The sequence below is a fragment of the Somniosus microcephalus genome, chromosome 18 (assembly GCF_052327205.1).
Source record: "Somniosus microcephalus isolate GS21.2 chromosome 18, FLI_Smic_1.0, whole genome shotgun sequence".
NCBI lineage: Eukaryota > Metazoa > Chordata > Chondrichthyes > Squaliformes > Somniosidae > Somniosus > Somniosus microcephalus.
In genome coordinates this window covers 9,121,869-9,138,589 of record NC_141004.1, presented here as the reverse complement: position 1 = coordinate 9,138,589, position 16,721 = coordinate 9,121,869, and the positions used below count along the sequence as shown (strand labels likewise).

The 16,721-nt window shown below is 50.7% G+C and overlaps 1 protein-coding gene across 2 annotated transcripts in view; it reads right to left on the bottom strand.

Annotated features, from left to right (window-relative positions):
* ppm1j (protein phosphatase, Mg2+/Mn2+ dependent, 1J) overlaps positions 1-15,143 on the bottom strand; it is a 55,431-nt gene extending 40,288 nt beyond the window's left edge. Inside the window, exon 1 of one of the 2 annotated variants that reach the window (XM_086011009.1) lies at positions 14,816-15,143. In XM_086011009.1, the coding sequence (XP_085867135.1) occupies positions 14,816-15,051 (236 nt within the window). In that variant the 5' untranslated portion in view covers positions 15,052-15,143. The remainder of the gene's footprint in view (positions 1-14,815) is intronic. The other variant, XM_086011007.1, reaches the window with a different exon arrangement.
* Between the last annotated feature and the right edge of the window lie 1,578 nt (positions 15,144-16,721).

Genomic DNA, 16,721 nt, shown 5'->3' with positions numbered 1-16,721 from the left:
TGGACACCAAAACTGTACGCAGTATTCCAGGTGCGGTCTCACCAATACCTTGTACAACTGAAGCAATACCTCCCTATTTTTATATTCTATCCCCCTAGCAATGAAAGCCAACATTCCATTGGCCTTCTTAATCACTTGCTGCACCTGCATACTAACCTTTTGAGTTTCGTGCACCAGGACCCCCAGATCCCTTTGTACTTCAGTACTTTCCAGTTTCTTGCCATTAAGATAATAACTTGCTCTACGATTTTTCCTGCCAAAGTGCATAACCTCACACTTTCCAGTATTGTATTCCATCTGCCAAATCTCTGCCCACTTACTTAGATGGAGTGGGAGAGATAATGTGAAGGAATAAGCCATATAACCTATTCAGAAAAATACACGATCTTATGAAAGAATTCTGGCCTTACTAAAACATGACAAACTGGGTTTGGAAATTTAGAAAACTAACTATGAAATAGTGGTGAAAGAATTCTGGCTATCGAGATAAGACAGTTGTTGAACCTGAATAAATAACCTTTTTGAAACAGAAGGTGCATGGCTTCGACAGGCTGACTCTTTGGGAACAAAAACAATGGTTCACAGCTGGATAAGGTGTTCTAATTTAAACTTTGTAAAGATGGCACATAAGATAAGGAACACCTGCCCTTCACACCATTCTATATGATAAACTCAGAACACTTGGAGATGAGGCAAGATTCTGGAATGCTACAAGCTGCTGTAGCAGTAAGAATTGCAGAGGTCGGCAGAAAGATGAATAGGGATAATTAACTTGGGTCAGCAGAAACTTTAAAGGAAATACCACTGAAAAAGGGTAGAAATATTGAACTCTCCAATCGAGATATCAGACTCGCTTTAATTGGGCAAAGCGATTCTCGGCTATATAGGCGGGTCTGTGGTCTACAACGCTTTGTACCTCGGGGATCAAAGGTATTTGATATTGATGGATATCCTGCATAGAAAACTTTAAGAACTGTAATACTGCAGCGAAGTTAAGATTTAAAAGTAAGATCCTCTGTTAATAAGATTGTATTTTTTCTCTTTTTAGAACTGTTAATGTTGCAATTGACTGATTCACCAACTGTAAATTGCATGTCGGTTCTTTTAATAAATCTCTATATTTTTAGAATTGTCTCACATGAGTCTTCTGTATCAATAACTTGTGAACTCAATCTCTGTACACTCTTTGGTGAAGAGTTACAGAATTCTGAGGAAGCTTTCCAGACCCTCATAATATCTGGGACGTTACAGTCTGGCTAAACTTATTAAAAGTGCTATCTGGAGGACGGTAACATTCTCGGGTTGTTCCTTTCCTTTAGGGAGAGATAGTCTGGACCTTTAGACCCAATTAAAGCGTCTTTAGGATTCGGCTACCTCAAACCTTAGTTGAAAGTGACGGTCTGAGAAATACGCCTGATCCGGGGTAGCCCTAAATGGGCTAGGACTAGTAAATATCCCTTCAAGAAAGATGGAGTGGGAGAGAGAATGAGGGGCAGAAAGGGGAATAGAAAGAGAAGGACAGGCAGATAAAGAGCGAGGATAGATATCAGGCTTTGCTGTGATGCTCGCTATGGTTGAGCGGCCCATTGGCTTGGTTCACAGCACCAGTGAGTGGCTGACAGAAATGTATTCCAGCAACTCCAGGGCAGGAGGGGAGAAAAACATGCAAGAGGAGGAAAAAAATCCACCATATTTTCATCCCAGAAAACTCCAAGATTTCAACATCAACGGTTCCCTGCATTAAACGGAGTCTGTCAGCTGAATGCGCAGGCAGAGTGCTGGAGGCCTTGGTTAACTGAATGCGCGACCTACTCTCACCTTGTGCCGTGCTTTACGTACACAGAAACAAACCGGTCCTGCAGGTAATCATCGCTCGAGGGAAGCAGAAAAATGTGGGATTGAAAAGGGCGAGTCTCAGGAGAAACATTTAAGAAGCATTTACCCTGTATGTGGGAGTGGAGAGAGAAAGAAAATGAGAATGAGAGAAAAAGAGAGAGAGACAGAGAGAAAAAGAGAATGAGAGAAAGAGAAACAGGGGGAGAGGGAAAGAAAAAAAGAATGAACTTGCATTTATATAGCGCCTTTCACGACACCAGAAAGCGCTTTACAGCCAATGAAGTACTTTTGAAGTGTGGTCACTGCTGTAATGTAGGAAAAATGAGAGGGGCCTCGGTTTAAGATCTCAACCAAAAGACGGATGAGATATTTAAGCCCCGGAGGCAGTGCGGGAACAAGCCACAAGACTGCTTCCTTGTGCCAGGGGGATTGGAGTTTTGAGGAAAACCAAGGGAACCTCCGGCTTTTCCACCTTGAAAGGAGGTGATTGAGAGGTAAGTAAGATATAAAAGTAAAGTACAGAAAAGGTAGATCTGAGACACTACTTCAAACCAAACCCTGAAGGTAATTCAAGAGTCAAACTGGGGGAAGATCAACTTAGGACTCACACAAAGGAAAGGACTGACAGTGAAAGCCCATGGGTCACTTCATAGAGAGAGAGAGTGGGATGCTGCAATGGGGAAGAATGGGGAACAATAAAAAAAGAGGAAAAAAAATGTTCAAATCCCTCTATTGTCTCACTATCAAGACTGGAGATGGAACTTCGGAGCTCCGTGGTCAGTGCCTTTGTTATCTCCAGACTCGACTACTCCAACACACTGCTGGCTGGCCTCCCATCTTCAACCCTCAATAAACTTGAGCTCACCTAAAGCACTACTGCCCGTGTCCTAACTCGCACCAAGTCCCGTTCACCCATCACCCCCTGTGCTCACTGCCCTGTATCCTAACTCACACCCAGTCCCGTTCACCCATCACCCCCTGTGCTCACTGCCCAGTGTCCTAACTCGCACCAAGTCCCGTTCACCCATCACCCCCTGTGCTCACTGCCCTGTATCCTAACTCACACCCAGTCCCGTTCACCCATCACCCCCTGTGCTCACTGCCCAGTGTCCTAACTCACACCCAGTCCCGTTCACCCATCACCCCCTGTGCTCACTGCCCCGTGTCCTAACTCACACCCAGTCCCGTTCACCCATCACTCCCTGTGCTCACCGCCCCGTGTCCTGACTCACACCCAGTCCCGTTCACCCATCACCCCGAGCTCACTGCCCCGTGTCCTAACTCACACCCAGTCCCGTTCACCCATCACCCCGTGCTCACTGCTCCCTGTCCTAACTCACACCCAGTCCCGTTCACCCATCACCCCGTGCTCACTGCCCCGTGTCCTAACTCGCACCCAGTCCCGTTCACCCATCACCCCGAGCTCACTGCCCCGTGTCCTAACTCACACCCAGTCCCGTTCACCCATCACCCCCTGTGCTCACTGCCCCATGTCCTAACTCACACCCAGTCCCGTTCACCCATCACCCCGAGCTCACTGCCCGTGTCCTAACTCGCACCGAGTCCCGTTCACCCATCACCCCCTATGCTCGCTGACCTCCATTGGCTCCGGTCCAGCACCGCCTCAGATTTTAAATTCTCATCCTCGTGTTCAAATCCCTCAATGGCCTCGTCTCCTTCCTATCTCTGTAACCTCCTCCTGCCCCACAACCCTCCGTGAAATCTGCGTTCCTCCAATTCTGGCCTCTTGCGCATTCCCCCCCCCCAAACTCCCTTCGCCCCACCATTGGCGGCTGTGCCTTCAGCTGACTAGGAACTAAGCTCTGGGAATTCCCTCCCTAAACCTCTCCACCTTTCGCTTCTCCTTTAAGACCGCTCCTTAAAGCCTACCTCTTTGCCCAAGCTTTTAGTCACCCCTCTTAATATCGCCTTCTTTGGCTCGGTGTCAATTTTTATTTGATAATCGCTCCTGTGAAGTGCCTTGGGAATTTTTCCATGTTAAAGGCGCTACATAAATATATATAAGTTGTTGTTGTTGGACCGTGGGTCTTTCTGGCTGGATGAGCCAATAGAGGTCGAATGACCTTCCTCATCTGAATCTATGTTGTGATACATTGGCTAGGGGAAAGAGTGAGAAAAACAGAGTTATTTTTATTCACACTACTCCTTGTCGTGGCGTTTCTCACATGCAGCCTGCAATAGACTCACGTCACCTCTCAAACCTATTTAAAGAGTTGCTTTGTTGCCACCAGAGCTGATTTTCCATTGATAACTAACTCAATACCGCCCACAGATAGCGGGTCCCTGCCCACAGGCAGCCACGCGAGCCAATGCGAAGATCTGCCTCAGCCTCCCCACCAAACCAAACCTAGTCAGGAAGAAAGGGAACGGAAGGAAGGACGAGGAAAGAAGGGAACGGCAGAAAAAAGAACGTGCATTTCTCTAACACCTTTCACAACCTCAGGACGTCCCAAAGCGCTTTACAGCCAATGAAGTACTTTTGACGTGTAGTCACTGCTTTTTAAAAAATTCATTCACGGGATGTGGGCGTCGCAGGCAAGGCCAGCATTTATTGCCCATCCCTAATTGCCCTTGAGAAGCGGGCGATCTGTCTTATACAACTGAGTGGCTTGTTAAGAGTCAACCACATTGCTGTGAGTCTAGAGTGACAGATAGGCCAGACCGGGTAAGGACAGCAGATTTCCTTCCCTAAAGGACATCAGTGAACCAGGTGGGTTTTTATGACAATCTGATAAGTTTCATGGTTCACCATTACTGATCTTAGCTTTTTATTCGAGATTTATTTACTTAACTGAATTTAAATTCGCCAGCTGCCGTGGTGGGATTGGAACTCACGTCTCTGGATCATTAGTCCAGGTCCTCCGGATTACTAACCCAGTACCCTAACCACTAAGCTGCCGCTCCCCATGTAGGAGACGCGGTTGGACGTATTGCGGGAGGTTTCATCGCATGACCCCTCACCTCCAATGACCCATCCCCTCCACTCCTGCTATTGGTCGCCCGGCACGTCAATCCTCGCGGTGTACAAACACTTCCTTACCTGATTGGACAATTCTTGACCATCAGTCAAACTGCTTTCCCCCGCCCCCAACTCCAAAATGCTTTATAACTAACTAGCTGGAGTGCCTGGCGGTGCCGAGGGTTTTTTGAGGGCATGTTGTTGTTGGAAGAGAGAGAGAGAGAGAGGGAGAGTGACTGGGGGGAGAAGAGCGAGACTGGGTGGGGGGGAAAGAGAGAGACTGCTGGATTTAGTTCGGGATTAGCCTGGAGAGAGAGGGGGGGAAGGAACGCCTTAGGCCTGGCCCGATCGACCCCTGCGAAGGAAGGAAGGAAGAAGGCGAGCTCTCCCTCCCTGTCCCACCCCCTTACTCTTTCCCTCCCTCACCCACCCCCTCACTCTTTCCCTCCCTCACCCTCTGTCTCTCCCTCCCCCTGTCTCTCCCTGCTTTACTCTCTCTCCCTCCCTCCCCTCTCCTCCCTGCCCCTCTCCTCACCCTCCCTGCCCCTCTCCTCACCCTCCCTGCCCCTCTCCCTCTCCTCTCCCTCCCTCCCCCTCCGCGGATAAGCGCCTCAGGGCCGGCCGGTGCACGGCCCAGCGCGAGGCCTGGCCGGACTCACCTTAGCTCAGGTCGCGCTCCGGGCCGACGTTGACGCGCGCGCTGACTCCCGCCCCGCCATCCTTCACTAAGATGGCAGAGATGGCCACACTCGGCTCAGTCCCGCGCCGCCAGCCTTTATCAAGATGGCGGCGATCGCAGGGTGGGACGGGCGGTGCCTAGCTCGGGCGTGGCTGGCTAGGAGAGGCTGAGGCTTTGAGGCCTGCAGGTGGGGTAAGCCTCCAAGGTTGCGACGCCCGGCGGAGGTAGCGAGTCAAGAGGAAAAAAAGGTGAAAGGTAGGAAAATTACTCAGCTTAGAAAAAATATTTACAAATTAATTTACTTTTTTTAAAAACAATTTCCCCTCCACACACACAAAGTGGGAAAAATAAACACACAGAAAGCGGGAAAAATAAATCGTTAGCAATCAAGATGGCAGCCACTCACCTCAGCTCAGGATTAGGCCCACCCATACACGCAATGAAACGCCCCCTGTGACGCACCGATTGGTCAACCATCAGGTTAATCCCCTGTACAATTGGTCAACCATCACATCACTCAACGCTAATGAGCGGAATGTTGCCGTTTTTTGAACCTTTTTTGTATACTGTCTGAACAATTTTTGTCTGACTAAAAAGTAAATATGCTTATTAGACTCCCCTAATGATAAGCTTTCTTTTGATATAACATATGTGTAGGTACGCTCTATAACTTTTGATTGTATAGCGGACAGACAGGGAGACAGAAAGACAGAGAGACAAACCACTTTATATATATAGATAATAAAGAAAATTGTTTAAAGAGAATGAAAAGAACCACCATTTAAAAATAAATAAATAAATGCCTCTGTGACTTTTCTCCGGGGTTTTTGCTGGTGGCAGTGTCCCGGAGATTAATCTTTAATTCCCGGAGACTCCAGGAGAGTCCTGGGGGGGGTCAGCTACGGCACAGTTCCACCCCCAGACCGGCATGACACCCTGGCCAAGGTGAGGGAGCTCACGCCCCGCACGTTAAATGGCCCTCCTGCAGGTCTGAAAATACAGCCTGGGTCAGGGGAGCCTATGGGGGGAGGGGGGGGAAAAGAGAAGTGTCTGCTCCCCCACTCTCTTCCGCCAACTGAAACACCTAGCCCTTGCCGTTTAGGCTTACACAAGTGGAGTAAGTGCTTGGGTGAGGTACTGGGAGGGGCTCAGCTGTTCCCCACACAGTGCCTCAGCCAGAGTCAGCGGGGTAGACATCCCCCTGTGGACATTGGCGTGAAACAGGCGGTCTCGCATCAACGGCCCGTTACAGGCCCAGCCCGATTTGAATAGAGCCGAATATCGGGCCGAGCGTATAACAGGCCGTCGATGCGAGACCGCCCGTTCCGCGCCAACGCCCCCGAAACGAATCTCTACCCTATCACCGTCAAGAGAAGATGGCGGGTGGGGGGGGGGCGCGCGGGGGGCGGGGAGGGGGAAAAGGATCCCGAAGGGAATTTGCTGGACGACGCTCAGGTTTGTACAGCGCTTGCTCGGGTCTGTAAGCCGTGGCTAATCACGTTCGCCAGCCCGCAGGGGAACTTTCAATCGGACGCAGTAGCTTCAGACGGCGTCTCCCGGCCGGCATTGCGCACTGGCAATCTCCGTGCTCCCAAAACCATCAGAGCAGCGGGATGGCTCCTAATACAAACCGAGCGCGTGATGTGCACTGATGGTTGGGGGGCTTCAAGTTGCCATTTATGTAAAGTAGCTCTACTTAAGGAGCATTTGAGAAATTGACAGTGTAGATGCCGAGAGGCTGTTTCCCCTGGCTGGAGAGTCTGTCAATCTTGGGAATTCTCTGCCCCAGAGGGCTGTGGAGGCTCAGTCGTTGAGTATATTCATGGCCGAGATCGATAGATTTTTGGACTCGAGGGGAATCAAGGGATATGGGGGCCGGGCGGGAAAGTGGAGTTGAGGTCGAAGATCAGCCATGATCTTATTGAATGACGGAGCAGGCTCGGGGGGCCGTACAGTCGAATCCTGCTCCTAATTCTTATGTTCTTAAATCGCAAGTGGCAGAGTCACGAGGGGAATGAATGAATTATAAGGTAATTTCACCGAAGGAAGAACAAAGTGACCACAGCGGCTATTAGGAGGGCCTGCTGATACAGTACGGTCCTATTAACAGTCCTCTGTCACGTGAACTCCGTCTCTCACAGCTCTCTGCAATATCGAGAAATTGGCCTCACCAGGGACGACTGAAGTGGCTTCTCGGCAGAAAATCGAATGTATCGCTATAAAGGATTCATAGCCTAATCAAACCAAGACTCTCCCTCAGGGAAACTCCAATTAAGGAGACTTGCCTTTGTATATCACTTTAATATGCTTCTCAAATATCTGAAAGTGCTTCACATACAGTGAGTGAGTGACATGCAATCAAACAAAAAAAGAAATACTTGCATTTCTACTGCGCCTTTCATAACCTCAGGACATCCCAAAGTATTTACAGCCAATGAAGTGTAGTCACTGTTGTAATGTAGGAAATACTGCAGCCAATTGCGCACAGCAAGCTCCCACATACAGCAATGTGATAATCAGATAATCTGTTTTTAGTGATGTTGGTTGAGGGATAAATATTGGCCCAGGACACCGGGGAGAACTCCCCTGCTCTTCTTCGAAATAGTGCCATGGGATCTTTTACGTCCACCTGAGAGAGAGTAGACGGGGCCTCAGTTTAATGTCTCATCTGAGAGACGGCACCTCCGACAGTGCAGCACTCCCTCAGCACTGCACTGGGAGTGTCAGCCTAGTTTTTTGTGCTCAAGTCTCTGGAGTGGGACTTGAACCCACAACCTTCTGACTCAGAGGCGAGAGAGGGTGTTACCCACTGAGCCACGGCAGACACCTACCAATGAACAAGGAGCAAACAGGAAAACTACCAATCAGCATAAGAAATAGGAGCAGGAGTCGGCCATTCGGCCCCTCGAACCTGCTCCGCCATTCAATGAGATCATGGCTGATCTTCTGCCTCAATTCCATTCACCGGCCCTATCGCCATATCCCTTGATGCCCTTACTAGTCAGAAATCTATCGACTTCTGTTTTGAATATACCCAATGACTGAGCCTCCACCGCCCTCTGGGGACAGTGATAAACCAACCTTGTAAAGAGAAGGAGGGAACAAAAGAAAATCAAGAAATTACTCAAAGAAAGCTTTTGGCTTCCATCTTGTTTAATCAGGACTCTGGGGATATATGGGGCTAAAAATAGGTTTCGTGACATAAAATTGCCCCAAGTCCTTCTGAAAACCTACCGTGCCCCAGAATCTTATCCTTCCTCATTTGCTCCGGACTTGAACTGGGACAATATCATAAATCCTGTCCAATGCATCAACCACCAGGGTCCGACATCCCATCAATCTAATTAGATTTTCTTCACCCAGCCAACTAAAAAAAAAAGGCTTGGCACAAACACTTTCCTCATGAAAGCCCCTCGAACTATTACCTCAGTCGACCACGACAAACCCTAATGGACTCTCGCATCTGTCTCAATTAACATTCTTGCCTCCTACATTCCTCAGGCTATTAAGAATTAAAGCTTGGCGGCAACTAACCACCTACTCCCTGATTTCTCGCATCTTCTGCCCTGCTCTTTTCAATCTTGGAGGAGTCCTGACTCCATGGACCCAAGTTGCTCAGACATACTGAACTCATCGGGCGAGACCTGGCAAATCACCAGCTCAATTTAACCTCATGGAAATAACAGGAAGACATTGAAACAATCATTTAAAAAAATTGATTACTTTCCCATTGATTACTGATTTTCCAAAATTGTTTCTATACTTTTCTTACTCCCGTCCATCTGCTGCTTGGGTCTGGGGCTAAAAAAAGTGGTGGTTGGGGGGGGGGGGGGGGGGGGCAAATCTATTTCACGTCTCCCCACCCAACCCTCATTTGGCAGAAGCCTCCCTCCTCCTCCCCTCTTGGCCTCTGGATGGAGGTTGGGGTAGCAGAAATGTCTTTGGTTAGAGTGATGTGTTCCTGTAGTAATGTAGGGTCCTAGTGACCTTCCAACCTTGACTGTGACCTATCCCAGGACTTGGGGTCAACCATGTATTGAGTCTATGATTGGACATGGGGCAGGACAGAGGTTTGGTGGATTGTGCGTTTGGTAGCACTCTCGCCTCTGGGTCAGAAAATTGTGGGTTTAAGTCCCGCTCCAGAGACTTGAACACAAAAATCTAGGCTGACACTCCCAGTGCAGTACTGAGGGAGCGCTGCACTGTTGGAGGGGCAGTACTGAGGGAGCGCCGCACTGTCGGAGGGGCGGTACTGAGGGAGCGCTGCACTGTCGGAGGGGCGGTACTGAGGGAGCGCCGCACTGTCGGAGGGGCGGTACTGAGGGAGCGCCGCACTGTCGGAGGGGCGGTACTGAGGGAGCGCCGCACTGTCGGAGGGGCGGTACTGAGTGAGAGCTGCACTGTCAGAGGGGCAGTACTGAGTGAGAGCTGCACTGTCGGAGGGGCAGTACTGAGTGAGAGCTGCACTGTCGGAGGGGTAGTACTGAGGGAGCACTGCACTGTCGGAGGGGTAGTACTGAGGGAGCGCTGCACTGTCGGAGGTGCTGTCTCTCAGATGAGATGTTAAACCGAGGTCCCGTCTGCCCTCTCAGGTGGATGTAAAAGATCCCACGGCACTGTTTCAACGAAGAGCAGGGGTGCTATCCCCGGTGTCCTGGCCAATATTTATCCCTCACTCAACATCACAAAAACAGATGATCTAGTCAGTATCACATTGCTGTTTGTGGGAGCTTGCTGTGCGCAATTGGCTGCTGCGTTTCCCGCATTACAACAGTGACCACACTTCAAATAGTACTTCATTGGCTGTAAAGCGCTTCGGGACGTCCTGAGGGGGTGAAAGGCGCTATAGAAAGGCAAGTCTTTTTTTTTTTTAAATTGCTTTGCTGCTGCTGACAAGTTATTGATTACTGAACAATCCCTGGAGAATCAGTGATCCACTCCAACGTCCTCATCCACCAAACAGTGCGGGAAACCTCGCCAGATGAATCAGGCAGCTCGTAGGTGAGCTCACAGCCGTAGACGTAGCGTCACTGCTGTCTGGAGGCTGCATTGCGCTAACTCAATAAAAAATTAATAATTTAAAGGGTTGATCAGAATGATACCGGGGCGAAAAGGGTTACATTCCAAGGACAGGTTGCACAGACTAGGTTTGTATTCCCTCGAGTTTAGAAGATTAAGAGGTGATCTAATTGAGGTGTTTAAGGTGATTAAAGGATTCGATAGGGTCAATAGAAACTATTTCCTCTGGTGGGGGGGGGGGGGCGCGGGGGAGTCCAGAACAAGGGGGCAGAGCCTTAAAATTAGAGCCAGGCCGTTCAGGGGTGATGTCGGGAAGCACTTCTTCACACAAAGGGCAGTGGAAATCTGGAACTCTCTCCCCCAAAAAGCTGTTGAGGCTGGGGGTCAATTGAAAATGTCAAAACTGAGATTGATAGATTGTTGGGCCAGGGTGTTAAGGGTTACGGAACCAAGGCAGGTAGATGGAGTTAAGATACAGATCAGCCATGATCTCATTGAATGGCGGAACAGGCTCGAGGGGCTGAATGGCCTCCTCCTGTGCCTATGAACTGATTGCATTGAGGAGTTCTACAGGAAAACTCCCAGAGCAGCCAACTCAGTGTGTAACGGGAAAAGACTTGGACCCCATCTGGGCAACAATTGTTGACGCTCATTGGCGGGATGGATTCCAAGGGCACTGACTGCTCTTCAGCACCTCACCCAGACTGGCATTTCTCATGGGTGATCCCCGGCAGTGACTGTCAACAGAGCTCTTCCTGCCCCAACTGATTCAATCATCCTCACACACGCACTCTCCCTCCGTGGCCTCGCCCCTCCCTATAAACCTCCTCCAGCCCCACGACCCGCCGAGATCTCTGCGCTCCTCCAATTCAGGCCTCTTGCGCATCCCCCGATTTCCATCGCTCCACCATTGGCAGCCGTGCCTTCATCGGCACAGGCCCTAAGCTCTGGAATTCCCTCCCTAAACCTCTCCGCCTCTCTCTCCTCCTTTAAGACAAGACGCTCCTTAAAACCTGCCTCTTTGGCCAAGCTTTTGGTCACACGTCCTAATATCTCTATGTGGCTCGGTGTCAAATTTTGTCTGATAACGCTCCTGTGAAGCACCTTGGGACGTTTTACTATGTTAAAGGCGCTATATAAATGCAAGTTGTTGTTGAGTAGATGGAGCAGGAACCCTGGCTGAATTTTGCCCTCCCTAATCTGAGGTGATGGTACCAATTGCAACAGCTTTCACTGGCCGAGATCAGACAATTCAGGGCCTCTCTGGTTTGTACGGCTTTGTACCACTCCAGGTGGTGCATTTAAATAATAGACCAGTCGCCCCTTATTTGTTAAACACTCTAAGGTACCGCCCTGACTGATAATAACTCATTACACCCACCCACTTACAAATGTTTCGCCTCTGAATCAGAAGATCGTGGGTTCAAACTCTACTCTAGGACCACAGTGCACAATCCAGACTGACACTACCAGTGCCAGTACTGAGGGAGCGCCGCACTGTCGGACGGGCAGTACCGAGGGAGCGCCGCACTGTCGGACGGGCAGTACCGAGGGAGCGCCGCACTGTCGGACGGGCAGTACCGAGGGAGCGCCGCACTGTCGGACGGGCAGTACCGAGGGAGCGCCGCACTGTCGGACGGGCAGTACCGAGGGAGCGCCGCACTGTCGGACGGGCAGTACCGAGGGAGCGCCGCACTGTCGGACGGGCAGTACCGAGGGAGCGCCGCACTGTCGGACGGGCAGTACCGAGGGAGCGCCGCACTGTCGGACGGGCAGTACCGAGGGAGCGCCGCACTGTCGGACGGGCAGTACCGAGGGAGCGCCGCACTGTCGGACGGGCAGTACCGAGGGAGCGCCGCACTGTCGGACGGGCAGTACCGAGGGAGCGCCGCACTGTCGGACGGGCAGTACCGAGGGAGCGCCGCACTGTCGGACGGGCAGTACCGAGGGAGCGCCGCACTGTTGGAGGGGCAGTACTGAGAGAGTGCTGCACTGTCGGAGGGGCAGTACCGAGGGAGCGCTGCACTGTTGGAGGGGCAGTACTGAGGGAGTGCTGCACTGTCGGAGGGCCAGTACTGAGAGAGCGCTGCATTGTCGGAGGGGCAGTACTGAGGGAGTGCTGCACTGTCGGAGGGGCAGTACCGAGGGAGCGCTGCACTGTTGGAGGGGCAGTACTGAGGGAGTGCTGCACTGTCGGAGGGCCAGTACTGAGAGCGCGCTGCATTGTTGGAGGGGCAGTACTGAGGGAGTGCTGCACTGTTAGAGGTGCCGTCATTCAGATGAGACGTTAAACCGAGGCCCTGTCTGCCCCCTCAGGTGGACGTAAAAGGTCCCGTGGCAGTATTTCAAAGAGCTGGGCAGTTTTCCCCAGGTGTCCTGGGGCTAATATTTATCCCTCAATCAACATAAAGATTTTTTTTTTTTTTTTTTTTTTTTTTTTTTTTAAATGGTCATTCATCTCGTTGCTGCTTGTGGGATCTTGCTGTGCACAACTTCTGTGGAATTTCAAAGTGAGTCACTCTACACAAAACGCTTTGAGACGTGAGAAAATGCCACACAAACATATCATTATTTTTCCTTTCCTTGCCCGTGTCAAACGTCGTGACATTGCTCTTTCCAACAACGGCCATTAGAAACAGTGCAGACACTGTCCGCTGACATTCATACTATCTGCCCCATTTAAAAACAACGGCAGCATCAGAAAACACCGCCCGTCCCCCATCTCTCGCTCTCTCGCAGAGCTGGGCGCTTAGGAACATAGTAACAGGAGGAGGCCATTCAGTCCCTCAAGCCTGTTCCACCATTCCAATGGATCATGGCTGGTGTTTACCTCAGCTCCATTGCTCCATATCCCTTGATACTGTTAAGCAACAAAAATCTAGCGATCTCAGTCTTGAAAGTTCCAACTGACCCCCAGCATCCACAGCCTTTTGGAGGAGAGTTTTTTTGCAGATTTTTCTACCCTGTGTGTGGAAAAAGTGCTTCCTGACATCCCTCCTCAATGTCCTGGCTCTAATTTAGAGATTATCTCCCCTTGTTCTTGATTACCCCAACCAGAGGAAATAATTTCTATCATTTTAAACACCTCAACCAGATCATCTCTCAACCTGCTTTACTCCAGGGAATCCAAGCCTAGTCTAGGCAACATGTCCTCTTAATTAAAATTTTTTTTTTTTTTAATTCATTGATGGGATGTGGGCGTCGCTGGCTAGGCCTGCATTTAGTGCCCATCCCTAATTGCCCTTGAGAAGATGGTGGTGAGCTGCCTTCTTGAACCACTGCAGTCCTTATTGTTTTTCGTAGCGGTTGTTTACAACTGAGTGTCTCGCTGGGCCATTTCAGAGGGTATTAAGAGTCAACCACATTGTTGTGGGTCTGGAGTCACATATAGGCCAGACCAGGTAAGGACGGCAGATTTCCTTCCCTAAAGGACATTAGTGAACCAGATGGGTTTTTGCAACAATCGACAATAGCATCATGGTTGCCATTACTAAGACTAACATTTAATTCCAGAATTAAATTGAATTTAAATTCCACCAGCTGCCGTGGTGGGATTTGAACCCATATCCGCAGAGCATTTGACGGAGCCTCTGGCTTACTAGTCTAGTGACATAACCACTACGCCACCAACTCTCTAATTCCCACTATCATTCTGGTGAATCTATGCATATTAACAGTTTCCGCCACTTTACTTAAAAAATTAAACCTCTCAGAAAATGCTTGCCAAAAAAAAAGATTAAAAATAAACGAAACAGCAACATCAGGTAGCGAGATCTTATCATAGAATCACACAGCACAGAAGGAGGCCATTTGGCCCATCGTGCCTGTGCCGGCTCTTTGAAAGAGCTCTCCAATTAGCCCCACTCCCCCCTCGCTCTTTCCCCAGAGCCCTGCAAATCTTCCCCTTCAAATATTTATCCAATTCCCCTTTTGAAAGTTATTATTGAATCTGCTTTCAGGCAGCGCATTCCAGATCATAACTCGCTGGGTAAAAACAATTCTCCTCCTCTCCTCTCTGGTTCTTTTGCCAATTATTTTAAATTTCTCCCCTCTGGAAACTGCTTCTCCTTAAAATCCTCACAGTTCTGAACATCTCTATTAAATCATCCCTTAAACTTCTCTGCTCCAAGGAGAACTATCGCAGCTTCTCCAGTCTCTCCACTGAAGTTAGTTGAGGGAGGAAGTTCAATGCTGATCTCTCTCTCCCCCCCCCGCAATACAATAAATTTGCACTGAAGCTTAATTTAAGAGCGAAATTCCAGTTAATTTTGCCCCCTACTTTTGTGCAGCTTTATACTCACTCTGCATAGCCCGCGTCCCAGGGCAGCAGCCTCCTCCTGCCCCGCCCGGGCACCAGGATGGGTCTGCTGCTGTGATCCGCCGAGCGTGGCGCCTCCTCGGCGCTCAGATGCAGGAAAGCCGGCCGGGAGTACGGGAATTTGGGGCTGTGCTCCAGGCTGTTCCCGGGGCCGGAGCCGGCGCTGGAAGCGATGCCGGCAACCAGATGAGAGACGGCCGCTTTCACCCGGCTGATCATCGTCAGTCCGCCCAGCGCAGCGCAGGCAGCGCCGGGGGGGGCAGGCAGCGCAACTAACGCTCCGCTCCGCCCCGCCCGAGAGCGGCGCACCGGCGCAAGACCCGCCTCCCACAACACCGGGAGGGAGGGGGAGGGAATTATAGAGAGGAGGGAGGGGGAGGGAATTATAGAGAGGAGGGAGGGGGAGGGAATTATAGAGAGGAGGGAGGGGGAGGGAATTATAGAGAGGAGGGAGGGGGAGGGAATTATAGAGAGGAGGGAGGGGGAGGGAATTATAGAGAGGAGGGAGGGGGAGGGAATTATAGAGAGGAGGGAGGGGGAGGGAATTATAGAGAGGAGGGAGGGGGAGGGAATTATAGAGAGGAGGGAGGGGGAGGGAATTATAGAGAGGAGGGAGGGGGAGGGAATTATAGAGAGGAGGGAGGGGGAGGGAATTATAGAGAGGAGGGAGGGGGAGGGAATTATAGAGAGGAGGGAGGGGGAGGGAATTATAGAGAGGAGGGAGGGAATTATAGAGAGGGGGGAGGGAATTATAGAGAGGGGGGAGGGAATTATAGAGAGGGGGGAGGGAATTATAGAGAGGGGGGAGGGAATTATAGAGAGGAGGGAGGGGGAGGGAATTATAGAGAGGAGGGAGGGGGAGGGAATTATAGAGAGGAGGGAGGGGGAGGGAATTATAGAGAGGAGGGAGGGGGAGGGAATTATAGAGAGGAGGGAGGGGGAGGGAATTATAGAGAGGAGGGAGGGGGAGGGAATTATAGAGAGGAGGGAGGGGGAGGGAATTATAGAGAGGAGGGAGGGGGAGGGAATTATAGAGAGGAGGGAGGGGGAGGGAATTATAGAGAGGAGGGAGGGGGAGGGAATTATAGAGAGGAGGGAGGGGGAGGGAATTATAGAGAGGAGGGAGGGGGAGGGAATTATAGAGAGGAGGGAGGGGGGAGGGAATTATAGAGAGGAGGGAGGGGGAGGGAATTATAGAGAGGAGGGAGGGGGAGGGAATTATAGAGAGGAGGGAGGGGTGGGAATTATAGAGAGGAGGGAGGGGGTGGGAATTATAGAGAGGAGGGAGGGGGAGGGAATTATAGAGAGGAGGAGGGGGAGGGAATTATAGAGAGGAGGGAGGGGGAGGGAATTATAGAGAGGGGGGAGGGAATTATAGAGAGGAGGGAGGGGGAGGGAATTATAGAGAGGAGGGAGGGGGAGGGAATTATAGAGAGGAGGGAGGAGGGAATTATAGAGAGGAGGGAGGGGGAGGGAATTATAGAGAGGAGGGAGGGGGAGGGAATTATAGAGAGGAGGGAGGGGGAGGGAATTATAGAGAGGAGGGGGAGGAATTATAGAGAGGAGGGAGGGGGGGAATTATAGAGAGGAGGGAGGGGGGGAATTATAGAGAGGAGTGAGGGGGGGAATTATAGAGAGGAGTGAGGGGGGGAATTATAGAGAGGAGGGAGGGGGGGAATTATAGAGAGGAGGGAGGGGGGGAATTATAGAGAGGAGGGAGGGGGGGAATTATAGAGAGGAGGGAGGGGGGGAATTATAGAGAGGAGGGAGGGGGGGAATTATAGAGAGGAGGGAGGGGGGGAATTATAGAGAGGAGGGAGGGGGGGGAATTATAGAGAGGAGGGAGGGGGGGAATTATAGAGAGGAGGGAGGGGGGGAATTATAGAGAG